The sequence below is a fragment of the Camelus dromedarius genome, chromosome 15 (assembly GCF_036321535.1).
Source record: "Camelus dromedarius isolate mCamDro1 chromosome 15, mCamDro1.pat, whole genome shotgun sequence".
NCBI classification, from domain to species: domain Eukaryota; kingdom Metazoa; phylum Chordata; class Mammalia; order Artiodactyla; family Camelidae; genus Camelus; species Camelus dromedarius.
The window spans coordinates 13,852,635-13,880,364 of record NC_087450.1 but is presented as its reverse complement, the minus strand read 5'-3'; the positions used below and the strand labels follow the sequence as shown (position 1 = coordinate 13,880,364).

At 42.1% G+C, this 27,730-nt stretch overlaps 1 protein-coding gene across 9 annotated transcripts in view; it reads right to left on the bottom strand.

Moving 5' to 3' along the window:
• Positions 1-1,773: 1,773 nt before the first annotated feature.
• AAK1 (AP2 associated kinase 1) overlaps positions 1,774-27,730 on the bottom strand; it is a 147,614-nt gene continuing 121,657 nt past the window's right edge. For 2 of the 9 annotated variants that reach the window (XM_064494422.1, XM_064494428.1), the window contains exons 18-20: positions 23,432-23,533; positions 22,270-22,371; positions 1,774-8,738 (exon numbers count right to left, since the gene is read on the bottom strand). In XM_064494422.1, coding sequence (XP_064350492.1) covers positions 7,609-8,738; positions 22,270-22,371; positions 23,432-23,533 — 1,334 coding nt within the window. In that variant the 3' untranslated portion in view covers positions 1,774-7,608. Of the gene's footprint in view, positions 8,739-16,981; positions 18,053-19,034; positions 19,146-20,758; positions 20,951-22,269; positions 22,372-23,431; positions 23,534-24,851; positions 25,553-27,730 lie in introns of those variants that run through there. The other 7 variants (XM_064494423.1, XM_064494424.1, XM_064494425.1 and 4 more) reach the window with 5 other exon arrangements.

Here is a 27,730-nt window from a genome sequence, read left to right as displayed (position 1 = left end):
TTTTAAATTTTACTTGAACTAAGTATTTCTACAAGTAATGTTCATTATAAACTGAATAAAGGCTGACAGTTTATATTTAATTTTTGGTTACTCCTTGAGAAAACTGTGGTCCATTTCCCTCAGATTACATAACGGTTCTCTAAAGAGTGAAAAATAAAGGATGTCCTTGGGGTCAAAAGGTCCTGCTCAAAAACAAGATGAGGCATGGGAGATGTGGTAGAACTATTAATTTCACAGTATTGACTTTGGGAATCCCACGTGTCATGATGGTATTGGTCCCAAAACATCAGCGCTAGAAAACTGGGCTGCCTTCTGAAGGAAATACTTAGATTCCTTTTGGGCCTCTGGGCTAAGCTTACAGAAAAGCAGGTTGAAGAATTACTTGGTGTCTTTTCATGTAAGCTAACATGCTAACTTAAGCCCATAGATCTTATTACTTCAATATAAGGGAAGATAAACTCAAGGAAAAATACAGGATGTAAGGGAAGAGATCTTTATCTTCAAATCCAGGGAAACGGATCTAAACCATCTGCTCATGGCTGTCCCCACGGTCTCACTCTGGTTCCTCCCACTTGGTTCCAGACGAGGAGGCATTATTATGTAGGCAAGTCCTCCCTGGCTGGTCTCTTATCAACCAGTCTTAGAGCTGGTAACAGTTGAGTCGTCAAAGAGTGAAAGTAAACAGAGACCACCCCGTGGGAGCTGGAGCTTCTAACTTTGGCTGTCCCAGCAGTTTAAGGCAGAGCTGAGTCACCACAGGTAAGCTCTGTCCACCTCTGCAGAACACTCTTGAATCCTGCATCTCAGTGGGAGTGATGCATCTGAACGGGCTTCCCCCAGAGCAGTCTGAGTCACAGATAAGGACGACTGTGCTTTGGGCTAATGATAACTTGAAATAGAAAGAAACAGAACTCCACATTGTAGGACTAGGTAGGGCATATGTTTAAAGATAGACAGATGAATCACATCTTAAATAAATCTTCAGAACAAGTAGCCAACTCGGGTTTAACTCATGCATGTTCTACCCAAACTCTTTGGATCCCTGGATCTTCTTTGAACACCACATCTGTGAACTCAGCTCATTACGTTCTCCCTGAATTGGGACGTCAAGCTCATTCATGCTCAAATATTACTGTTATTTTTTCTCAGATTTGGAAAGGAAATAGGCAGGCGGGTTTCCCCTCACAGTATGGATTTTAAAATTCTTAGGTATAGTCCTTTTCTACCTAAGACTTCTCTCTAGTTTCTCATGGTCTCTCTTCGAGGATTTTTTTTTCTTTTTTCTTTTTTTTTTTGAGGTGGGGAGGTAATTAGTTTATTTATTTATTTTTAGAGGAGGTGCTGGGAATTGAACCCAGGACCTCACGCAAGCTAAGCAATGTGCTCCACCACTTGAGCTAAATACCCCACCTCTCAAGGATTTTTTTTTAAGACTGCATACTGATGCAGGGCAGACCCAGGTAACATACTTTAGAAGTTCACGGGAAAGTTTACATAGCAGGGAGCTGTGTGGTTTTCCCCACTCAGCCTTCCAGCTCCATTATCTCGTATTATTTCTCTTATGCCTCCACAAACATCTAGAATAGAAGCAGGTCTCAGGAAATAACAAGCCAGCATGGGAAACCAACCAACCAACTAATCAACCAACCAACCAAAAGTTGTTCTCTGATACTTAAAAATGTAGAACTAACCTTGGTACTACGTGAAAGGTGCTTATGGAGCCCTTTAATTCTAGGAAGATCTGACTTAAGAAATAATACAAAGTGTAAATCATTTATTTTAATTAGGTCCATTTTAATAAAGTGTATAGGAGTTTACAACTCAAACAATTAATTCATAAAAACTATCAGATACATAAGATAGATCACACAAAGGGTACAATAACATAAATCCAATAATCTGCAAATAAGAGGTATTGCAAAAACTGTTAAGATTGACTCTGTAAATGTCTTTTTCCCTTTCTCATGTCACAGCCCTTGAGACTGCATGCACATACTGTTTTCTGAGGTCTGATGACCTCAATACTCCTTACAGCTGGGCCGACCTCCGTCAACTCAAAATACAGTCAGTAGAGGGAGGTCACCTCTTCTTCATGGTCCTTGGCCTTTATTTGGTTTCTATCCCTTAACAAATGACGTTAAATGTTCCATCTTTCCAAGTGACATCTTGCAGGCCTTGTAGTGTTCTGGTCATTACTGCTCTCCCAATACCACACACGAGCCAGGGGTTCAGGTCAAACCCTACTGAGTCTCATCCTTGTGGATGAGAAGAGCATGCTTACTGTGGAAACGAGTCTAAGGCAATGGCTGAGTTTTCCCACCTTCATCTGGAACAACTCCAGTTCTCACTCAGAAAGTTGTAGGCAAACAGAACTGGATTTACTCACTCTAGATACCTACTGTCACCTCCTGAGTGTCTTTGGATGCCTTCCTTAGGAGGTCTTCAAAACCACGGCAGAAAGCATGAGGATACACACACATGTACACAGGCACACACTCCACTCACACTCGTCAAACAGGAGTCCTTGGTAGACTCAGAGAAGACAACTGACTTGCCATTTCAGGGTGGGAAGGTGGTATCACCTTCTCTCACTCCCAAAGTCTCACAGTGGACATTGGTAACAACCATTTCTGCAATTCCTTATCAAAAGGAATCAAACCGATCCTTCCAACATGTGTATGTGGTTCTATTCTGATGCAACGTGGGTAACATTGACTTAATTTCAAGAACAGAACATTGTCACTGTAAACTCTAAACAGTATGTCACTCACATCGACACTTCTGAGCTCAGACTAAATTTCTTGTGGAATTACAAGGTATAGGGATGCTGGACTAAGCCACCAGTGGGCTGGTTAACATTTAGCCATTTTTACCAGCTAGTCTAGGGTCTCTTCACACATGAACTTGCCCCTGCATTCTGGGGCACTCCGGGCCTGTGTCAGGTCAAGGTGGAGAGCACTGAGGCCTTTGGGTTGCATCTCCATAGGGGGAGGCTGGGCTTCTGCCAACCTTCCTTCATCCTTCCTTCTAGTCTGTAAGAAATGGGAAAGATGTGCCATTTCATTCTTATTTGGAATTATTCCAGTGTGGTGGGATTATCACAGGCTAGGCTGAAATTTAAGAAGAAACTGTTGACAGTAACAAGGGAAGCAAATACGAATTAACATGATCAATCACATTTCTCATTACCCATACTGGGATGGTCATAAATTGAGGAATGTCATGTGAGGAAATGAAGCAGGAACAGGAAGAAGGAAGGTGAGCCAGAAAGACTTTGCAGGGGTAGAGAAAAGGCAGGAAGACCTGTGTCTGGCAGTGTTTTAACGAAGGGATCTTGGGCATCACACGTGGGAGGCCTGTTTCCTATAATAAAGGTCAAAGTGCAAAATGAGGCCAGTAGGACCAGGAGGTCAGAGAGCAAGGTGGCATCTTGGAAATCAAGACACTGCCAGCGTGGATGCCTAATCCAAGCTGAGCAGCTAGTTGTTTTCAGCAGCAACCTAGCACATTTATTCTGGAGCAAAAGAACACAAAAACAATTCCCAACCAGATACTACTTTTTATTTTCAAGCATTTTGAATTCCTTCAAGTGAACTTCACACATCTGCAAGTGTTCTGGTGGTTCAAACACACAGACGAACTACAAGTAGTAGTTGACAATGTCGTTGGGAAAAGTAAGAATTTAAATCACATGATTCCATTTAAAATCTTCATGCTTACTCCAGAAGGCCGGATTGAAGGGTTAACTCAGGGGTAGCGATGGGCATTTATAAGGCACTCCTGCCCCCTTAGAAGCTGTGGTCTTTTCAGTGGCTCTCCTATATAATTTACATCCGAATAATCTGGGTTCTAAATTCCTCATATAAAACTGCATCTGTGTAATGAGCAGCCATTCCAGAGCTGATTGGCCCGTGTTCTCCAATTTCAATTCCAAAGACATAGGACACTTTATTCAAGGGACTTACAGGTTTCCATTTTAAGTAGTATCCTTCCTGCTGGAAAGTGAGTTGGATCTCACCCTTTTCTAGTTTCTTATATAATAAAATTTCCTATTTGACATAATGCATACATATTACATAACCTACGTTTTGATGACTTCTTGTTATAGAAGCAAATACAGCATGATTGAATGTCTATTGTCAGATCACTCTGGTAATTACACCTATTTTAAAGAAAACTGAAATCTGCTACTTTATGAGCCAGCGAAATGTCCACCAGATAGTTGGAAACACTGATGTACATGTATTCTAAAACTTACTCAGGGCTGGGTATAGCTCAGTGGTCATGCTTAGCATGCATGAGGTCCCGGGTTCAATTCTCAGTACCTCCATTTAAAAAAATTCCAAAAAAAGAAGAAGAAGAAAGAAAAACTTACTAGATAATGGATCAATAAGATACTGGTATTTTTCTTGAAAATTTCAAAAGAAATCTTGGTTGCCTGGTGAAACTCAGACCTAATGTGGGCATGTGAATTCATACATACCAGTCCACACATACGAATTTTCAAGTCAACAATGAGCGGACCCAAAATGAAATGGAGTTTGTGACCTAGATTCCCTCAGGTCCTGCCCAGCAACTGCTTCAGCATCAAATTTTGTTCGTTCCATTTTCCCATCTAACAAGGATTTGGAGCCAAAGGGCTGTGAGCCCAAGAAACAGATATGCTGAATATTTTTCACCACACATCAGATAACTTCATTAATTCAATAGTGCCTGTTAGTCGGTTACTGTGGATTCTTTAATAAGAGTTCATCAGTGTATGTCACGGTTCAGTGCTTTATGTCTAAATATATTCTGGCTCATTGTGCTCCATTGAAATGAAAGGTCACAGGTTCCCGCGTTCCGTATCTTATGTGTAAAGCAAGTTAACACATAAACTAATACAAACACTGTGGTATTTTGTTGACTATATGTTTTTTCTCTTTAATGTTAACCTGCTGCAGTAGTTGTTGGAAACATGCATTTGCTACGAATCCAAAGCACCCTGAGCACTCGTGATCCCCTTAAAACTACACTTTCCAGACGTCCAGATTCAGGATGGCCTCTGGCAACATTTTATCTTTAAATGATACATTTCCCCTATGTGATCCCAAGAAGATCAGTGCAGAATTCACTAGTTATTAGCTATTAATGTATTCTAAATTTGACTATAGGGTTTAGTCAAAAAATTTTCATGGAACACCCAGTAAGAACACAAAAGTAATTTGCATGTGTTTATATTCATTTCCTATTTTAAAAGGTATTTTGTCTCCACCCATCATAGGTCTCCAGTGAGCATTAAAAAAGGCTTACAAGCCCAGCTTGACAACTGATTCAATTATATAATAAAATCACCATGATTTTACTGGTTTTACCTTGAAAACTAAAATGGCCACCATGATTTTACTGACTTAACCTTGATGACTAAAATGATCAGGAGGGACTGATCAGATAACCCAAGGAAAGTCATTTTGCAGGGCTGTTCCAGAGGCAATGCTGACTATTTGGAAGAGTGAATCAGAATGACCTTCTAATTTAATAAGAGTTTCTGGGGTGAGACTCTCCCTGAATACTCCCTTTATCCTTTTAGCTCCGGAACGTGAAGGCTTTACTTGGTAATGGCCAAGGGAAGAGTTTGGGGTGCACTGTTTCATATACGTGAGCCAAAACCATTCAGCTGGAAAGATGATTCTGCATCCACTGTTACATAGAAAATTCAGAAATGATCACCAGGAGAAAAGCCAACTCTGAGAATGAACATTTAGTATCTGCCAAAGTGAAGGACCAGCACAGCCAGAACCTCAGTTGGAAAACCACTGCTGGTAGCCCCGGTCCAGTGCCCGTTATTTACCTTTTAATATGGTCAGACAAAATGGGTGGAGACTAGATTAGAAAAAGTCTTGAAAAGACTCTGTTCATATTTTACTGCCAAGATCCTTGAACTTCAGACTTAAAGAGTATGACACCTAATTCACTGCAATCGAGTTTGGCATTCAGGCTCCATTCTTGGATGAATTTCCAATAATTCTTAAATCGTTAATCTGATTTGGTAAGCAACTCTCCCAACTTCTCCAGCTAATGGAGAAATCACTAACATTTACTCCAAGTCACACGAAGCTTTCAAGTGGAAACATTAAGTTGAACTTCTTCAGCAAAATTGTCCCATCGAGACCTAAGTTTCCTTTTAAGGCACTCCTAATAAAGGATATGAAAACAGCCAAGAATGAGTCAGATCTTTCCAGAAAGAGGAGACATTTCAAAAGCACAAGTCAGTCACCTATCTGACCTGCTTCAACATCAAAGGAGAGAATAGAAAGGTTTTCAAGGCTAGCTGATTCAGCTCTTTTCCATTCTCACAGACAAACTTACATGTCTTGAATTTCTATTGCCTTAAGAGGCAGTAGAGAAAGATGGCAAGGATGTGGAAAAACAAACAGGAAAATCGAATTGGTGGTCTAGTCTCATGATAAATTAATTTTATAATGACAGCATGGAGTCCTCAGACCTAAGGTTTTTAAGTACTTTTAAAAATTACTTAGACCGCAAACCCAGGGGTTGGAACTGTAACAAGGTGCTTTTTTCTGTTGTTCTGAGGGGAAACCATATAAGGATAATTCTTTTTCAAGACTGTGTAAATGGAATTTGTTAATAGCAAACAGCAAATTCTGGAAGGGGAAAGAAAAAAAAAAGCTACTTAGAAACTTCAGTTCCAGCAGAATTTTCCCACACATTCCAATGAATTCAAATTTGCCATGAGAAAAGAACTTAAAAAAACAGGGTTCAAGTCAGTTAGATCAGGAGACAAATACCAGTAAATGAGTGACTGTGGAGGTTTGCCTGGTGGGACAGGACTTCCCTAAAGGGAAGGTGCTTCCTGTGCACACAGACATGCGCACACATACGGATTTGAGAAGTGTGCCCATGAGGATGGTTCAGTACTATTAGACACGAGCACAGATCCCTCATCGGTTTGCACTTCTACACAGAAAAGGATCTGACACACATTACACACCCACACTCATGCACGAGGGCCAGCCTGGTTTCCACGGACTCAGAAACAGATCCAGAGAATCTTTCCAGAGCTGCTGCTTTTACGGGAATGATCAGCATCTGCAGGGTTACACTTCCTTTTGACGTGTGGAATTTTGATCTTGCATGTCCTTCCTGAAATATACCCTTGTCAGGAGTATGAAATCAAGTCCTGGAGGGACTCTCCTTGATTCCTTAACAGACAAGACTCAGAACAGGACCTACAGGAATAGAACTAGCAATAACATGGCCCCTTTGGGAAGTTATCTCTCGATTTACTGGGAAGTAGTTCTAGACTTAAACTGTTTCTGGGCAAACCAAAAAAAAAAAAAAAAAAGCAGAGTTCTGGGTGGAGGTGGAGCTAGAAATGCCTGACAGTCTAGAAATCACTATAAACCAAAGAAATGAGTGTAACTTAAAGGAGTTTCAACTTAGTATCACCTCAGTTGAGTTTGCTGACTGAAGAAGTTCTGCTCTGACTCATGGAACTGAAAGGTCACATCACACTTGATATATTTCTTCCCAGGAAGGCTCAGCCCGGAGTGATGGGGGGTGCGGAGGGTGGGGTAGAGACAGGGGCCTAAGGCTCAGGTATGGCTCCTAAGGTTTCTGCTTGCCTGATTTTGAAGGAAAGGGTGCTAAGGCAAAAGGATCAGCAGCTGGCAGCTCCGTAGTCCTGGAGGAAAGGGATGTGATGGAAACAGAGCCAGCGATCGACTGCTTATTGGTGTGAGAAACAATTTTGTAGGCAGCAATGGGCCGGGCTTCTGGACTTGGCTCGTCTTCCGGGCTATAGTGACGGGAATATTTGGATAAAGACTGGGGGCGGAATGGTTTGCCAGCCGTGGGGCCTGAGACAGCTTCTTTCTGGGTCTGAGGTCCTTTGTTTCTGTCATTAGGATGGGCCCCAGATTCCAGGGAAGAGCCCCTGGGAGCGATGCTCTCAAGATGGTCTGCTGCTTGCGCAGAATGGGAGGGGAGGTTAGACGGCTGGGCAAAACCAGCCCTGGAATACTGAGCTCGGACAGAGGGGTACACGGCTCGATCAAGGCCCGGGAGCAGAGGCAGGTCGTCGGTCTGACCAAGGAGGCTGGCCTGCGCCGGCGACTCCTGGGAGGGGCTCGGGGCCACCGTTAACTCCTCCACGCTTTTCTTCTTGGTAAAAGGAGCTCTCAAGAACACGTCTGCCTCCTCTGGCTGGGAAGGAGCCACGCTGCCCTTGGAGACGAACGGGGCTTTGGTGAAAATGTCCGTGTCATCAGCGGGGACCCGGGAGCTCCGGAAGGGGGCAGTGGCGAAAACGTCTGGCTCCCCGAGACCATCGGCGGCTGGTTGCGTGAGGGCTTGGAACTGGTTCTTTCTTCCCCCTGGCACGGCCTCGGCTTGCTGGGTGGAGACCTCCGGCTGGGCGAAGGGCACGGCTCCTCCCAGCTTCCCCTGGGGGGGCCTGCAGCTCTCCTCCTCCTCTTCGGACTCCATGAGGAGGGGTCGCGACCCACTGCAGTCCAGCATGTCCCCCTCGACGTCAGTCCCTTCCTCTTCACTGCTGTGGAACGAGCTGTTGCTTGAGGGGCCATCTCGGGCCAAGTAGTCAGATTCTAAATTGTTCTGAGTTTTCGTGCCAGGAACTCTGGAGGGGTCTGCATACAGGGGAAGGCCTTTCACACCCGTTGACTCTTTAAAGTGCTCTACACTTATTACAGGACAGGGGTTGGGCTCTCTCTGGAGACCTAGAAAAGCACAAGAGGCAAAATTAATGCATGGGTCCACTCCACTCGCCTTGGAACATTTAAGGGTCGGCCCGCGGCAGAAACATCGTGCGACCAAATAATAGATGTTGAAAATGGAAAAGGGAAAAACAGAAACAGACAGGTCAGGCAAGGAAACGGCACACAGAGTGGAACACAACCAATCACTGTCTCACATTTCGGAACATGATGAACACAAGGTGCAGGAAAGATGAAGATGTGGGGCACGCAGACATTCAGCAGCACTACGTGAGGCTCCTACGCGCGGGGCCAGGCACGGACACCTGCTCTACCTGGCGCTGGCTCAGGACAGGATGCGAACACGCCCAGTCACTCATCTCCACATGTACCATGACAGCTGTGGATTATGCAGAAATGCTGTCTGGGGGCAAACTCAGCTCAGATCTGACACGTGGTCCCCTACTCTATACTGCCTGGATCTGAGGACAGGACCTCCCCGCCACCCTCTGCCCAAAGGGGCAGAACACGACTGCTTGAAAAATACAGAATTATTTGATGATTTACATCATGAGCACTACTCAAGAGCGAAGAGTGCCCCAAATACGAACACTGAAGGCACTTTCTAAGGGGAAGAGGCATCATCAAAATTATACTAAATAAATCACCTTCAGCTGGAGTTGCCCTGGAGTTTTGTTTTCAGTCTTCTCAGTCAGCAAAGATCTCCTCTGCTTAAATGAATCCATCATAAAGTTCTTTAAGCAGAAGGAGTAAAAAGCACGGGTAATTACAGAAGTATTTGCAAACTCTAATATACTGCTCTATGTCTATCTAGGTAGAGGTGCCTCAGGGTGCTCTGGCTTTGAAAATCAAAGAGACAATTATCAGAATGCAAGAGAGCTTACCTTCCAAGAAATATTAGCAGGTTAGAAGTATGTCATTGGGCACATGTTAGCAAGAGGGCAGGAAAAAGGCATATGTAACTAAGCAAGAAGAATCCAGAAAAAAGGGTGGTTGGGGGTACAGGTATCATTTCATCATGGGTTTCCCAACCCACCCAGGGGCAGAACATTGTAGCGACAATGATTTGGATGCTACAGATGACCCAGAACCTCGGCACAGAAGTAATTCAATCCTTCCCTTCCCCCATTACCCTCTCCCCTACAAACCATAAGCTAGTAGAAACTTCTAACAATCTTCCTCTGCTAGAGTTTCTGCTTGAATTAAGCACACAGAACACAGCAAAAGCGGCATCAAAATCAATTTATTGGGAACCCAGTTACTTAGGAGACATTACATTGTAAAGAGATGTAGAGTGAGGTCTGAACATTTTAGAAGATACTGTACAAAAATATTCTGTTTCTTTGAATCCTGTAACTTGTGAGCAGTGCATCTTCTTAAACAGTTCTGACCTTAAGTGTTGTTTTCATAAACAAAAAGAGGTGGGATCTCCCACCCCCATTTTTTATTTTCCTTTCCAAAAGTTTGAATGTATTGGTGAATTCTAAATTACAGAGTATTTAAGTTAAATTCTGTACTGGTGCCAAATGGCTTTCTGAATAGTATTTTTCCTTGCATTATAACTTTAATATGTGCACCTACATGGTGATAGGAAAGTGTTAGTCAGGGGACAGGAATTTAAATGGGACACCTTCTCCCTTGCAATTTATGTGGAAAGTCAGAATCCTAATCTCTCAGGCAAGCATGTTGATACTAGATCTGTCACAGTGATTCCCAGATGATTTCAAATAAAAGGGGGGACAGAGAAGTTTTCCAAAATAAGATTTGCTGAGCAAAGTGGTACAAAAGTTCCCCCCAAACTCCCTGAACCACTTTCTAACATAGTATCAGCCAAAGTTTTCAGTTCCCAAAACTAAGGCACAACTTCTCATCTTCCAAAACCACCCTAAAAGTTGATGTTCTTAAGCTGGTTCTATGGGAGAGCAAACTATCTCTCAAGAAAAAAACTGGTAAATTTAGTCAAGCCAATGACCAACTCTGGCACCTTATGGACCAATAATGAAAACGAACACTAGTTTGAGTGGAGTTAGTGTGTTGGGGAAATTAATATTAAATTTAGTCCAGTCAAATTGTGTGCACAGACCTCTAAAAAGTAGCCACCTACAGAACGAGGGGCCTTTTATATGCCTGCGGTGTTAGATTACATTTTGAAAACTGTAAAGTACCAAGGAGAGGTGCCCATGTCCGGGACAGGTTGGAAGGACATTCCTAACCTCAAGTCACCTGTAAATCTGCCAACTCAGAGCATACTCTGTGACCTTCATGGCGAATAACTGGAAAAATCACACCTCTATTTCCAACAACTTAAAAAAATTTACAAACATAGTCACACCAACATTGTAACATCAAGTTGGAAGGGAGAACTAGTCTCCAGTTGTGCAAAACCAGGCCAGTCCTATTTCCTATCTCTCAACATGAATTTGCTTCATGGGATTGGACAAGTACATTTAAAGGATTCTCTCGAGAAGGCCAAGTGTCTTAACCTTTCCATTCTTTTTAGAGAAGGTGCGAATGTGACCAAGGCTGAGAGCCACCACCCTTTGTCGCTCTCCAGGCCTGGCGGGCCGGAGACCCAGGAAATATGGTGGGCGTCGGGAGCGCAGACTCCACACTCCTTTGGTGGTGTTCATACAAGAAACAAAGTAGTCAAGAGAAGGAGTGATTCTAAACACTAAACCTGTTGGTAGTTAGAGGGTTTTTTTTGGACTGTGAATGTGTTCTTGTAGGGAGGGAAAAGCATGTGTTTCCAAGGTGAACAGTCCCTGTATGTGAAGACAGCCTTGTACTGTCAGAAAAACATGTTTGAAGCAGTCTGCCTACTAGCAATGAAAGATTTGCACTAATTTAACCTCAGTGCCTTGGCCCAGTTCCTTTGGAAACCAATGGCATGCATAGCAGATGCCCGGTGACCACAGAACTCAATAAAGCTAGCCAGTTTCTTTGGAGGGGTGGGGGTTGGGGGAGGAGGGTTTATGGGGAGGGGGGGCTTAAACCCAAGATCTGGCCTCACAGCGTCATGGTCTTCCTTATCATGAAGCTTAAGATACAGTATTTTGTTCTAATTCCCTTAAATCAAGTCGTGTCCCTTTTTATTTTGGTTTAGCACGTTAAATTAAGCAAGAAGTCAAAACACACTTCTTTTTCTTGCTCTGATGCATGACTGTGTGCCAGGTTAAGGGTAAGTGCACTTTTCGATACAACAGTAGGGATAACTGCTTTGAGACTCCAGATCATGTCGATTTAATAAGAGCTTATATGCTTCAGAGGTAAGGAAAGGCATTCCCCCAAAATATTTGATGATTTGGCAACCGTCCTCACCACGTCCCTATTAATTTGCAAAGAAACCCAAAGTGCTGAATGATTTGGAATAGAAATTTTTATCTGATGGACACAGTGAGGGCCATCAGAGTGCTTTCTGAAAAAACCAAAATCTGAAGACTCAAATTTCCAGCTGGGTATTCCTTAGTGCGCTGTATCATGTGCGACCAGAATTTTACCTTCTCCCATCCTATAAAATGAAATAGTTAAAGCGGGTATCAAAGACACAATTCTTGCCAAAAACTGAAAATGAGGATTTGGGAGTATTGGGAAACCTTCTCATCCGGTTGATTAGCAAATAGAAAGCAAAATATCCCTCGACCAGAACTTCAGAAATGCAGCACCAATTGAAACCCATACTCTCAAGAGCCATATCAGGGGATGTACATCAAACTAATAATTCCCAAGACCTTTTGCTTAGATGATAAAATTAAGCATTCGGTTCTACTGTGTGTTGTGTAGTTGCGTTAAAACCCACGACTGCGGAAATAAGGGATTTGATGGGAACCAACTCTGCCTGGTGAGGCTGTGCGTCTCAAGCCAATGGAGCAATTAAATGGGAGCTATTTCTCCCTGGGCATAAAAGTGCTGTTGCCAACATATAAATGTTTAATTAAATTGGCCTGGGTATATTAAAGATTAAATTAGAGAAAGGTAGCTGCAAGTCTGTGCGGCCTTTTATAGCTCCATGCCTGGTCGTAGCAGATGCAGGCTCACTGGCGTTTTACTCTCCCTGACTGCAGGGTGAAGCCACCGTAGCCAGGACTCATTAAAACGACCCCCCCCCCCCCCCGGTGAGTCTCTCATGTGTATCTGCCCTTCCCTTGTGCTCAGGTACCTCCTGTCACTCAACAGTGTGTTTCAACCCCTTTTGCAGAAGTGGGTTTTCAGATCAGGAGAACAGCAGCTATTTTAAATTATTTATATCTCTGAACATCATGCTCCCGTTTGAACAGATAAAAGTCTTTATTTTCCTGTATGTTTACATAAGAAATTTGTTTACAGCCTTGTTTTTTTTTTAAATACAATACTTGTGTAGCAATGTTCAAATTTCACATTTTTACTGCATAAGATAGCTTTCGTGTACCTCTGTTTGCTTTGTCTTCTTGGGGAGGACAGGATAAAGACCTGTGGTAAATACACAGCCATGTGACAAGGGGTGTGCAACAGGGCAGAGGAGAAATACTCAGAGGAAAAGAGTAAACTGAGGACACCACAGCAACATGGGAACCAAGAACATCTCTTCCATTCTAGCAACGACCACCATTTGGTAATTTTGCATAGGTTAACATTATCCAAAGGACCTCTCTTCCCCAGCAGAGCGAAAGGGAACCCAGGAGTAATGGAACAGTATCTTGTTACAGATTATTTGCAATGGAGGCCATCTGGGATTCATTCTGACTCCAGAAACCCAAGCACACCCAACTTTGGGAACATCTGGGAACAGGGAAAAGGAAATGGCTAACTTCGTGTTGGTGAAATTACAGTCTTTTGAGAGGAATAAAAGATAGCTTTGTAATATCTGGAGTGTTTCGGTAAAGACACCATTTTAAATACCCCTCTGATAGTTTTTCTGTTCTGCCTGGCAGACTCTAGTTTGCTTAATTTAATACTTCGGGCAATCCTGTCATTTGTATCCCTAAACCCTAAGTTCATGGCTACAGACACTGATAATTTTATAGACTGAGAAAGTTGAAGACTCCTGGAAATACAGACACACGTCAGCACAGGAGACTTTATTTTGGCTCAAGGTGTCTAGGGCGGGCATCTGTTGAGCTGAACTCATCCGCCTTCATACCTCTGGTCCACCCCAAAGGTCCCCTCGCTCCCACAGCACTGCTGAAGGCAGAACTGCTCCTGACCCGGGGGGAAGGTTGTGTTGGTCTGAATCAAAGTGATCATTTATCTGTCAGGGGAGCAGGAAAAAAGGATTAGAAACAAAACTAATATTTCATCTTGAGAAAAAAGAGGCTCTTGTCCTGGGTTTGTTCCCCTATAATTATTAGCAATACGAGTTCTATAATTCTCCTGTGGGAAGAGCCAAGCCCAGTATCAAATGACTCAGAACAAAGTGACAATCTCTTTCAGAGGTATTTTAAAACCCGTATCTTTCGATTTTCTAAACCATACTAAAGACAGGCGGAATCACACAAGTTCCCTTATTCAGAGTATTACAGAAATTAAGACTGATTATTGTTGCATTCCATTATACGGTCCTCTCTGGGAATTTTCTGTGGATTACTTTTCTTACTCTCTTCAACAGTAACCACTCTTCATCTTAGGGGAGTGATTTAGCTTTTTGGAAATGTTACTCAAAACCAAGAGTGGTAGAAAAAGATCTGCACACTTTCAGATGCTGAAAATGATACTAATTATATAATAATACAACTGATTTTCCTATATTTTATTACCTTCCTTGATTGTATTTTTAGGGAGAGGAGCTTCATGTTATGTTATGTTAGTAACATAAAGGATGGCAGCATTGTTAGAATAACTATTAGCTTCCCAAGTAAAACCAGATGCCTTTGAAGGGAACAATCCTCAGAATTCTGATATGTCTGCTAAAGAAATCATTAATGACAGTGATATTTAGTAGAAGTGTCCATTTAAACCTTATCTCCTCTGAAGCCTGTTTTTAAAAACACAAGGACTTGAATTTGGTGTCTAGTTATTTGAATGCTGTAAAGGGAAAAAAAAGCCCAATCTGTAATGTTTTCTGGTACAGTTATTACTTTTGCACATTTGGAATAAAAGCAAATCAGAAACATACGCTTTGTCCATTTTAAAATGGCAGATCGTTGATTATATAATTTAAAAGAACTGAAATCTTCTGACACTGTTTTATTGGATTAGGGAGACGTGTGTGTGATATTAAAAAAAGGAAAATCGATGCCCCAGGCTCTGTGATGATTTATGTATCCATTCAGATAACCAGGAGAGAGAGCCATCCAGGTTAGCAAAAGTCCATTATAATTGTCTAAAATGTAAATACTGCTGCAGGAATCGTAAGAGCTACAGAAGATAACTGAAGAACATCAGGATTATATAAATCCTTCATCGTCCTCCCAAACCACACTAATATATACCTAGAACCACAGAATTCTATAATCTTAAAAACCGTCTAGTCCAAACCCATCACGGTATTGAGTGAGGAATGGCAGCTCTCAGGAGTGACGCCCCTGCTGAAGGCCACTCGGCCAGGGACTCAAAAAGCAGGAGGAGCTCCCGGGGGCGGGGGGGGGGGTGCTGTCCTCCTGCCCAGGCCTCTTCTCCCACCACCTGCGCCCGGTCCCTGACCTGGGAAACGAAGTGGATGGACCAGAGGATGGTCTCTAAGGTCCCTCTTGTAGCTCAGTCTACAGTTTCAAAGGTCTGTCAATTATTAGCACATGATACGCATCTCAAATAAACCCTTTTAGCTCAGAGGTGATGCTAAAAACTAAGGGAGGCCCTGTTTACCACGTCACTCACACGTGTTCCTTAACAGAAGAGCAGTTCTCCCCTTTGAAACCCTACTCCTAAAGAATAAACCCAAGATAACTTCATGTCATTATCTCCCTCAGGCTTCCTCCATCCAGTCTCTCTGGCTTCTAGTCTTTTCATCTTCATTAACATTCTCCATTAAGCTCTATTCAGCCAGATGACTAGATAATATATTTCACTGTGATTACGGGTAATACACGAAACGGAACAATTTAGAGACACTTACCGAATTTCTAAACTGTACTCTTCACGGTTTCAGTTAAGTTGACAAACTATAGACGTTTCGTTATATTTCTAACATGTATGTATGGAAAAAAAATCAAATTGGAAAACATAGGCATAAAACATTATTCTTATTTAAAAATAAACATCTCCTTCATTAGCTTATACATTCTTTCTGTGTCCAGGAAAAAGAAGACAGTTTTGATCGTCAGTAACATTCCTGTCCATAAAGGGGCAAACCAAGTTCCACTTTCACCGCTATCTAATCACGGAGAGCTCTTCCAGGATAGCTTTTTTTCACTCTTCAGCAGGAAGGCGGTGCCTCCCTCAATTCTGGAAATAATCCATTATCCTAAGAGAGACCTTTACTTACTGCATCTAGTTTCAGCCGGCACGGAAGTACTTAAAGTCAGGAGGAAGGCTGAAGGGTTCAGACTTTTCCTCTGATGCTTTTCAAAGGCTGCTCTCACATGGCTGGGGTCAAAGCTTGACCTCCAAAGCACAGCAGTTCATAAGCTGTTGCCGCCGTTCAGTTTTCTTTTTTTTTTCCCCTCTTAAAGTGCAAACGTGAGGAAGAAGAAACGCAAGTACCAGATAGGGAAATGAGCAAATGGACTTGGACTTTTACTGGGACACATGTGATCAACTAAGAGTTTCCCTTCTGATCATGGAAAATGGCACTCGAGGAAGAGACCCAAATGGGTTCTCTGTGCCCACCTCTTTTTCAAAAGGGCGGCTTTATAAAACAACTTTGCACGTATGGAAAAAATATATATACTTCAGTGAGTAAGGACATATACAGAGGGTAACCATGAGGCATGTTGTCACGTCAGTGAAGGGGCCTTTATTTATTTTACGAACAATATTCTAAGGTTAGTGAGGAACTACGCTTTGTTTTGTTTTTCATCTAGGAAGCCAAGGAAAGCCAACTGAACGTATTTCATTGGCTGCATCCTTCAATTTAAACATTAGAGAGAAAGAAAGGTAAGTAGCCAGAGTCAAATGGTGCCTAGCTTGCCAGTATACTTATTTCTGATTATCTGAAAATAAACAACATGCTTATTCTACAAAGACAGAGGACCTGCTGAAAGCTTAGAGCAACACACAAGTCTACTCAAAATGATTCCATATGTTACACCGCAGGATGGCTGTGTAGTTAGTTATACAAGGGAAAGAGATCAAAACCCTGTACAGACACCTGATATCGGACTTGAAACGCCAAGTGGAAACAGAACTATTCAGCATCTTCATTTATACACAATTTACAATATTTGATTCAAAATAAAAATCACAAGAAAAATACATCTGTTTCTGCTACAATTCCTTCCCCTCCCCCATCCACCCCCCAGTGAAAAGTCTTCTAGTAAAAGGTATCATGTTACCACCATTGTCTTGTTTTGGTCTAATTCTGAGATCCTGGCTTGGGACAGGTGACATGAAAAGGAATGGCAATACTTGGGATTTATATACTGTACACATTTTATCCAAGGATCTCAAGTACTTGCAGTCACGTCTCCAGATCTGAGAAATCACGGTTCAATGGAAGCCAGAATGCTGGACGGATGCTGGGCAGTTGCATGGGGTGGAAAATCCCTTGGCTAAGTCTATGGTCAAACAAGGTCAAAGCTGGTTGGCTAGAGCTGGGCTCAGTTTCTCTTCTCAAACACAGACCATCGGGCAGTTTTACCCTGTCTTAAACCACACACCCATCTCCAGAGGACTGCCTAGACCAACCGAAGAAGCCATGTCCTCATGATAATGCAGCAGGATAAAAAGCAAAAACAGAGAAACACATTCAGCATCTGGCCAAAGGAGACAGGGGTTGGGGAGGATTGATGTGGTAGGGCCATTCCTAGCAAGAATGAGACAAAGGTGTCAGTTCACTAGTTTCAATTACAGTGAAGCTTTTGGTGGAGTTGGTTCCAGCAGAGGTGAAGCTCATGGCATCTAGCATTTGATTTAAGCTAATGCTATTGAAGGAGGGTAATGAGAAAACACAGCAAACCAAGGACTATCTGGAGGGCCAAAGTGATTTTCTTTCCTTATCATTTCTATAGGAGAAGGCAAGGGGTAGGAGGTTAGGGCTAGAGGGCCCCTGATTTGCAGATTAAAAAAAAAAATCATTTTCTTATAACTCCGTAATGAAAACGTGTATTACGGCAGGAAGGTTACGGAACAGCATCTGCTACTGGGTCACGGCTACAGGTCTATGAGCTGGTCCACCAGCAGGAGAGACCTGGCTAGGTTGGGAAGACTGGACTCAGAGCTCCCACTGCTGTTTCTAGAGTGCCCACCTGGAAGTGGAGAGATAGGAGTTCAGTACAAAACACAGAGGGTTAAGGTTTAGATGTGCAGAGCAAACAAAGGAGAAAACAAAACAAAACAAAACAAAAAACCCTAAAGGAGCAACAGTTTGCACTTGCAAACTCTCACATGTTAAGTTTACACTTGCAAACTTTTACATGTTAATTTTGAAAACATGTCAATTAGCTGTCCACCACCTCCCACCAAGCGTTTCAGGCACCGGCTCTACACCGACTCCAGGCAGACCTTGCAAAGAGGATGCTGTCTTCAAATGAGTATCTATGTTGTCTGAGAACTGCTGGCTGTGTGCTAACTTCCTGGTAATATCAACTCATCTCCCTCGTAAGATAAAAATCAGTAATGTTTTATTTGGGGAGGACTTAGTTATTAAGATTACTGCATAAAACATGCTCTAAAAATAGCTGGTCCTATGGCAATTCAGCGTTTTTATGGCATCTTCAAATGATTTCAATCCATCAAAGAGGAAAAAGGATGTTCCACAAATGTCCTAAAGATGCAAATGGTATCAAAGCGCCACTGTTCATCTCTTTGGGAAGAATATTTATTGTTCTAAATCATGAATAAAAAATGAATAATCAAGAATAGATTGTTCTAATCATGATTTAGAAATGTTTAGTGCTTTTTTTTTTTTTTTGATATACACCTTCAGGTTTCCACTGACTGGAGATCACTTTATTTTTAGCTTGATACTTTGTAAAAACCAGGTTTTAGTCAAGCTACTGGACACTTTTCTTCTTTCTAAATAAACACCATGGTCATGCTCCAGGATAACCTGTACCAGCATCCTTATCTGTATCTCCATCTATCTACACTGGTCCAGCCCACAATGATGGCCATTACCCCCACTTTCCTTCATTAAATGTTGATGCTTTTTCCCCCTTGTAGATTAGGTACATTCCTATTTTGAAAAGAGCTGATGTCAAGCTCTTTTCCCCATTCTCTCTTTCTTACCTTGTGGATTTTTGGTTATCAATACAGGAATAGGGTCAAACTCATCTTCTGCCACCTTGTCCGAGCCCTCAGGGACATCAAAACCTGAGATGAGATTACTATCTTCTGCAGCTTAATACAGAACGCAAGTACACAAGCAGAAACAACAGAGGTAGAGATTAGCAAAGGATAGAACACATCGGAGGCACAAAGTTCCCAACTGTACAATCCCTGTGGTTTTTAAGGGTGAAAATGCTTATTTTCCTGAGTTGAAATATAAGCAGTAAAGCTGGAAAACTTAGGGAAATAGAAAAACAAATGCTTTAGAGCTGGCCATGTTAATTAAGACTTTCATAAAATGAGAAGGGCGAAGGGTTACAGAAAGGATTCTCTGTACCATTATAAGGCCATTAAATGCAGTTCTTGTGAGAGACCTCTTCAATGTCAGTAATACACAAAAGCACGGGATTTAGTCATTTATTCTTCTTTACTGAGCAAACAGAGGCCAGAAGAACAATATTCAGAAAAACTCAAAACCAGGGACAGTGGGGAGATAGTCACCCTTTAAGAAGTAACCATTTATACAAGGCAAACCAAATACTTCTGAAAGAACTCGCTGCTCTGCGATCAGGAGAAAAAAAGGACTTTCAAACTCTGATGCCTCAGGAATGTTCAGGCACAAGATCACATGCACTGAGACTCCAAGCAGAAGTTTGTTAGAAATTCTTCTCCATTCGAATTAAGGCTCTCCTCCAAGAAGTACTAGCTGAACACCTATTTTGCAAGTGATGCTTCTCTATAATTACACTTTGCTGCTGATACCCTCCTGCCAGACATAATTGGCTAAATAGGTAACTTCCCTCTACCTGCTCTATAAAAACATAATCATTTTAATGCTGTCAAGGGTAAAAACAAAAACTCAGCTATTACTGTTGCAAACCACAGGCTAATTATTTTTTAGTCATCTTGGGAAGGCTACTTGCTTGAATTTCCTTCAGAAAGGACTTAAAGCTGCTCCTTTGTATATATATCTGCTCCAGCCAGAAAACCTCTTGCACTCTAAGCACAGAAAGAAGTTTAGTGAATGCCTGCGTACAGTAAGCCAGGCAGAGTGCCTGTCACTCTCACAAACTACTCACTGAACAGAACACAATTCAAGCTACCTCTGTCCAGCAGAATTTCAAACCAGTGAACCCAAGACTAAGAAATGAAAACAGTAGTTTAGAAAGAGAGACCCAGTAACTAATCATGACTCAAAGGTTAACTGAAATTCAAAACTTTTACAAGATCAATCTTTGAGGACTGACCTTTGAGGAATGGTGCCTTTTCCTTTATTGTAGTAATCACTATCAAAAAACTTTAAATCTGATTTAACGAAGTAATTTTCAGTTCTAAGGTCAACAGGCATCTAATTAGAATCAGTTAGTGGGCAGTCCCCTCAACCACCCACCTGAGCTGCCTGCAGACGTCTGCAGCTCTGTCTTTAATAGAAAGCATGGAATGTCTGCACTCCAGGCAACTGCCCCAAAGCCCTGTCTCCGCAATCTGTTGTCCGAGCCTTATTAAATATTCTTACCGAGAGGGATTTTAACCCAGGAGCTAAGAGTACAAGCTCATTTTCTACTTAAGGAGGGGGTTAAAAAAAATTTCATTAGCAAAGACTTTTGTTAAGGAAAATTCTCAGGAGTGGATCAGTTTTTCTCCTCTAAGGATACCCGTGGGCCCGACAAGAGGAAAGCATTTACCTTTATGGGCCGGAGCAGAGATCGCTATGGGGGCGAACTCCTCCAGCAGGTCAGTAGTAGGGTTAGAAAGCAGAGAGCAATCAATCAGGGAATCCTCCCCGGTGAGAGAATCTGAGTCCAAATTGACAGCATCCCAGGTCAGTGACGGCATTAAATGGCACACACAACAATAGCATGGGATTAGGTCTGAGCCTTTCAGTTACCGCATTTACATCGTACATACAAGCCAAAGAGAGAAAGAAAACCAAAAGAAACACTTTACGCACTCTGGACTTTCATCTCTAGAAACATGTATTTCTCAATTCCTCTTAACAGTAATATATAAATACGGAAGGACTTTTTTTTTTTTTTGCTCAGAGGTTGTGCTGGTTAAGCAAGTAAGTGATTTGGATGCCAATAAAACTGGTAATCCAATTCTCAGCAAAGGCCATTTGGGAAAGAGGACTTTGCAACTAAAGTTTCCCTTATACTTTCACTAAACATTCATTAGAAAAAGTTACTAGAGGATGAGGAATCCAGGCTGACTGGAAGGGGGCTGTCCCTGGCTTATTATTAGCAGAATATGGCATGATTGAGCAGTTCCTTCCAGATCCCCATCCAAAATAGAATGATATTGCCTCTTATTGGTATTCTTTAATAATTGGTATTCCTTAAATTTGAGTTGCTCCTTTGAACACATGATGAAGGAACAGAAGGAAGACAAAATTAGAGTTGAAGTATTTTAACATATGAACTGTTTTCTGGGGAAGTTTTCTAGGAGAAAAGAACAAAGTAAGCACAAGGTAAAAGAACCATACTGTCTTCTATGCTAATTTTTTTTTTCCAACCTGGATGAGCTTATTCTCACATTTCCTAGACTTCTAATTATTTCTGTTGCAAGTTAGCAAACGGGACACTTTCTAGACAATTATGGACTCAATAAAAATGAAAGTTATCCAATCTGTATTTAAGGAATCTGCAGTTAAGGAATTCTACTAAGAGTCAGCTTTGAAGTTAAGGCGAAAGCAGTAAGGGAACCAGGGAAGATTTCAACTATGCTTACAATTTAATAGTAAATCACCTTGATATGATTAAAGCTCTGTGTTGGGAACAGAATGTCAACATACATCACAGGAACCCCCACGGACATTGCTGACATTGTTAGATTGGAAACACTGCTTGGCGCCCGGAAGGAGTTCCAGGCATCCTTATAGCTCAGCAGAGATCTTTAATTAAGGAGGTAGAGGGAACACGCCACCAGTGGGGAAAAAATCTCAAATAAAGGGCTATAACCAAAGAAAGCCCAGGGGTCACTCTACAAAGAACATGGCTCCAAAAAGTACTCTGCTCTTGAGCGAGGAAACACGTCGCTCAACATCTAGAAGCCGGGGCCATAATAATGCAGAGCATCACTCTGGGAGGAAGTAACCAGGCTGCGGAACAAGCCCACGGCCATCTGCCGCCAGGGGAGAGACTGACTCTGAGGGCTCCCCACAACGACCAGTCCCTGCAGCTGCAGAGTCCTGACTGACCTGTGCGGTTCGAGGTCACGGATTCCGTCTGAGATGGGAGGCGCTGGGGCACCGGGGGCTCCAGTCCCGGAATGAGACTCTCAACAGCCACGTCAGCTTTTTCTTTTGTAACAGAGCATGAAGAAAGGAGAGGAGAGGGAAGGGGAATCAGAAGGTTCTCTGGACAATTCTGAGAAGACCTTCTTCTACGTGTCGCTAAAATGCCAGTCTCAGGCAAGATGGGAAGCGCAGCAAGTTGCTTTCTTTCTGCTGCTTTGAGTGTCTGGGCTTCACTGACTGAGCATGTGCGTGCAAGGCTAACCACCGTGGCTGGTCTCGGTGATTCTCGGTCTTTATAACCAAATGCAGACCTCAAACCACCCAAGATCTCTTACATGCCAGAAGACAAAGGCTCAAAGGCAGCTATCAATACCTTCTGGTAATTTTGCTTTTCATAAGGGATAAATTTGGAAGCAAAGATGCCCTGTGCTTTGCAAAGGCCACTAGTGCATCTCAAATCCCATGCCATGATGTAGCTGGAGATATCCTTTGCTGCATGACACCCCCCAGCTGGAGGCCCAAGTCTCTGTAGGGTCATGGCATTTCTGAGCTCTGGGACTTTGTGCCCCTGGAGTACAAGGGGCCCTGGACATTTTGTATGTCTTGCCAGCCTTGTGGTTGGGGCACGAGAAAATGTGAAAGCGAGCAGATCAAGCCCTTGGCCCTGGATTCTACTCATGGGGTTTCACCGTGGGCCAAGTGTTTTCTCGGTTACTGATACTTGGCACACATGGAACCCTTCTGAAGAAGAATCTGCAAAAGGTAGAGTCCAGCTCAAAACCAACTTTCTTCATGAAGTTTTTGTAATGAAATGTGAATTTTTCCACGTTCCTCCTCATTCGTGAGAAATTCACTCTGGAAATCTCAGCGTTTCAAGAAAGGCATAAATAGCAGGGTTGTGGTGCTGGAAGGCAGAGAAAACACTTGGTTTGGGGTGATAACAAGGGAGATTAACTAGCCCTGGCTTCTGGGTTAGCAGAAGGCATCACTCCCACACGGGGCAGCCTCGTGGCATTTCTGCTCCACATCAGGGCTACTCAGTAGGGATCTGTTAACCAGTTGTCATTCTTGAAACAGACACACACATCATGCATGACTGAAGAAACAGAGATGATGACTTTACCAATTACAGCATCAGAAGTGCTACCAAAAGGATCTGCCATAGGCAAGAGGTCGGGGAGCAGAAGAGAAGTGTCAGGAGATTTGAGTCCCTCAATTAGTTTTTCTAGGTTGGGCAGAGAGGGAAAGAGAAAGCAAAAATGCAATGAGATATTAAAGTAAGCTGATCATTTACCTTTTTCTATGCAAACACATCTTAGGGGTCAACATTTTGCACCGATTCAGCCTAAAACCGAATACTGCCAATATCTTGTTAAAAACAGGCTTTCAAAGTTCAAGGTTTAAAAATGATTATTTTCCCAAATGAAGCAGTCACCTTGTAGGCATTCAAGATGTGGCCCTGAGTTTGTTTTTAAATTTGAGGTATAGTTTACGCAGAATAAAAGTCACCAGTTTTCAGTGTACAATTTGATGGATTTTGACAAACATACACATAAACACCATGGAACTAATGATGTAGACCATTTCCATCATCCAGAAAAGGACCTCTGTGCCCCTTTCTAGTCAATGCCTTCCTCTCACCCCCAGACCGTGGCAACAAATGATCTGCTTTCTATCCCGAAAGCTTTGCCTTTTCTAGCATTTACTGCACAGCATGTAGGCTTTTCTGATGTCCTTTACCTAGTGTAATGCTTCTGAGATGCCTCCATGCTGGCGCATGTATCAGTGTTTGTTCTGTTTTATTGCGAGTTGTGTTCCATCATATGAACCTACTACATTTTTGTTGATTCATTCACCAGTTGATGGACATTTGGTTGTTTCCAGTTTTTAGCTATTAAAAACAAAGCTACCATAAACACATGCATATAAGTCTTTGTGTATTCATATCTCTTCCTGGGCTTACTTTTGAATCTCTCTCTCTTTTTTTTTTTTTGACTTGCATTTATAAATGGTTTATAACTCAACTGAGAGAAGCAATTAAACCACACCTAAGTTAACTTCCACAATCATCTGTTGTTTCCAACTGAGAGCTTGTGACACTCCTGGTACTCATTATAGACTGTCAAATCTCACAAAATTCACGTAAGCCTGCAGATAGATTACTTTTGATGTCTTCTGGCTAAGAAACAAAAGGACATCAGAAGCCACCAGATTTGTCACAACACGTACACATTAAGGTTCCTTCCCAAACCATTCCTTTACCCCAATCCACCAACAGCTCTCTACCTTTAACCTGTTAAAAGTTGAGCATTAACTTGACACAAAATAATGAGTCATGGACTCAATTAAGAGCTCTTACTTCCTCTTACTTACAAAGAGACTGAGGCCACATAAATTTTATAATCTGCCTAGTTAAAGGCCTGTCAACAATGTTTTTTTCTAGCACAGAAATAAACTGCCATTAAGAGAAAACTAAAATGAAAATGTTTGAAAAAAATGAAGTGACTTAAAGTTCAAGTATGTGTATATAACATTTTAATGAATCTGTATTCTTTTGGGCTGCCAGGAACCAAGATCAGCAAAGATGAAATTGAAATTCATCCAGGGATAGAAATAAAATTTTAGGTGATCTGTAATAAAATTGTAGGTGATCTATAACTACACAGATGAAACAATAGATTTTAGTGTCTTGGCAAGATAATTTGCTTTGATATAATTATCACACTACAGAGAAGATATTTTTATATGTGAAACCAATTTACCATCTTTGGAGTATAAAACATGCAGATATCTTTGAATTAAATAACAATACACTACATTTCTCATTTATACTTGATTTATATTGAAGTTAGAAAGGAAGAAAGCAAACAGCCTCTTAACAGCAGGGGAAAAAACCCGAAGTACTAACCAAGTAGACAAGTGTGATGACATTAGCATTGATCTTGATTAATTAATGGTTTTCCCCCCAAATCGAATTTTTCATTATTTTGAATACTAGTTTTTGCTTTATTCCCTACTAAAAAGCTCCTTTCACTTAGAAAAAAAGGTAATTATCTGCTTCTTTTACTTTTTAGCACTCAGATATTTGCAGTCTTGTGAAGCTCTGGATGAAAAGTAAAAATTACTCATTCGTCTTTCACACAGCACTTTCATACAGATATGTTCATACAGTTCGTCTCGGCCTCTCCAGTGACTGGTTGTGATTCTGGGACAGTTCCTTAAACTTCTGATCTTCTCTCCTCATCTGTAACAGGGAGACACCTCTCGCTAACCTTTTTTTCATTAGTCACTCTAGCATCATCTCTAAGCCTTTCCCTACCCTCCCTGTAGCATTAGGAACTTTCTGGAACACTCTGCTTTCAATTCTCCTGCAGCCCTGAAGGCAGGGAAGATGTCTTCTTAATCTCTGTGTCCCTTGTTCCAGGCTCCTTCTCGTCCCCTGTCACTGGGGAGGTGGGAGGTGCAGGGAATAGGGGATCAGCTGCAGAAAAGCCAGGTTCTTCAACAAGATTCTAATTCTTTTATTAGCCACTAGCAAGAAGCATGAGGGGGTGAAAAAGCACGTGTGTGCATGCATGAGCACCTGTGCTGGGTGCGGGGATGAAGTGGGGTGGGGGTGGGGTAAGTCGCTGAATTTTGGGAAGTTTATTTTCTGACCAAACCTCAAAGTACAAGGCTGTTCACAACGATAATTTGGTCATTGCTGCTTAGGAATATTCTAATATTGGAGCTGTAGGAGGGAGCAACAGAGATCAGAGTAATACCAGGCAGAAAACTGGGAATGAGAGTCCAGGGCCACAGCGTAAGGAAGGAAGACGGCACGTGCAGAAATGGCCTCTGTCACGCCCAGCGCCCCTGCGGTGAGAAGGCTCTCAGTCACTCAGTGCCGACCCCCAGGTGCTATGATAACAATGGTCGTCACTTGTATTTGTAGAGTTCGACGTCAAACATTTTCATTTTTTATTCACAAAAAAGCCTTGGGGTTGGGGATCCTGATACAGTTGAGGAGAATAGACATCAGAGGCTGTGGAATGTGTGACTTGCCCAAAGGCACAGATGAGACACGGGAGCGCCTAGACTTGACTTCAAAGCTCCCTCCACATGCTGCCTACAGGGTCTGCTATCTCCATAAACAGAGGAGAAAGGGTTTTCACACAGAGAGGGTCCTGTGCACAACGGTCAAGTTATAAAAGATATGTTAACACTGGAAAGAACCTCAGATCTTATCCAGTTAGCCTTCTCATTTACAGATGAGGAAACAGCTCCAGAAAGATGAAGAACTTGCCTAAGGTCTTACAGCAGGTAAGCCACAGAGCTGGCCAGGACTAGGACCCAGATCTTCTACGGATGGAGACTCATTCTTCTGGTTTAACTAAAGCTTTGATTGCCTTAAAGTTTACAGACTCTTAGAAGATAAATTTAAAGTTATTATTGGTCATTTTTGGTCACTGTAAATGAAGACTTTGAGAAGAGAATGTAATGGGAGGGGAAAGAAAGGCTACAGCCTTTAAATCACAGCCTCCCAGGGGCATCAGGGTCTGGCCTTGGTATCTGTCATTTCCACTTTCTCTCTTACACTTTTATACAAACACTGAGGCCATGTATCACGATGAGGGGGTTGGGGTGGGTAAGCAAGAGCAGAGAAGAGGGTGGTGGGTTTAGCAAACTGCCAGAAGCATTCTTTCAGATCTAAAACCTCGATCAAGCTCCATGCCAGCCTATGACGATGTGTTGCTATGTGATGAACAAAGACTTAATTTGACATGAATCATGGGAAATGGCTTCGCTGGATGCAAAAACAAAACCCATCTTCTGGGACAGTTCATACCCGAAACGTACAAAGACTCAAACTCCACTTCTCAATCATACAAAGAGACAGACCAATGAAACCCAGAAATAACTCATAAATTGCATTTTGCAATGATTTAATCCTCCTAAGAAACATTTTACAAGGGTTTTCCACCTCCTTTGTGTTAGAAGCACAAGTCCATGACCCCATCATATTCCAGTATATGTCAAAAGCAGTGGACAATTCTGGATAGAAGAAAATGGTCCAGTTTGGTATCAGTTCTTAGGCTGACTCAGCTATTTTTAGAACTGGCTTCAGATTCTAAATATGTGTGTGTGTGTGGTCAGCAGGGGTGAGGCGGGTGGGAATTCCTGGCTTTGGGGAAGGTATTATTCATGTATTTAATCTTTTATTGTGATGTTGTACATTTTCATCTGGGGTCTATAAAATCCCCCCAAATACATAAGCAATATGAAAGAGTCAAAGAGCCTGAATTTAAGTTAGTAAAGTTACCCAACTTTTCTAAGCATCAGTTTTCTTAAATAGAGGATAAGAATTACTTTTAAAGACTGTCAGGACTACATGGGCATATTTATCAGAATTAATGTGTGTGTATGCGTATAAATGAAAGTG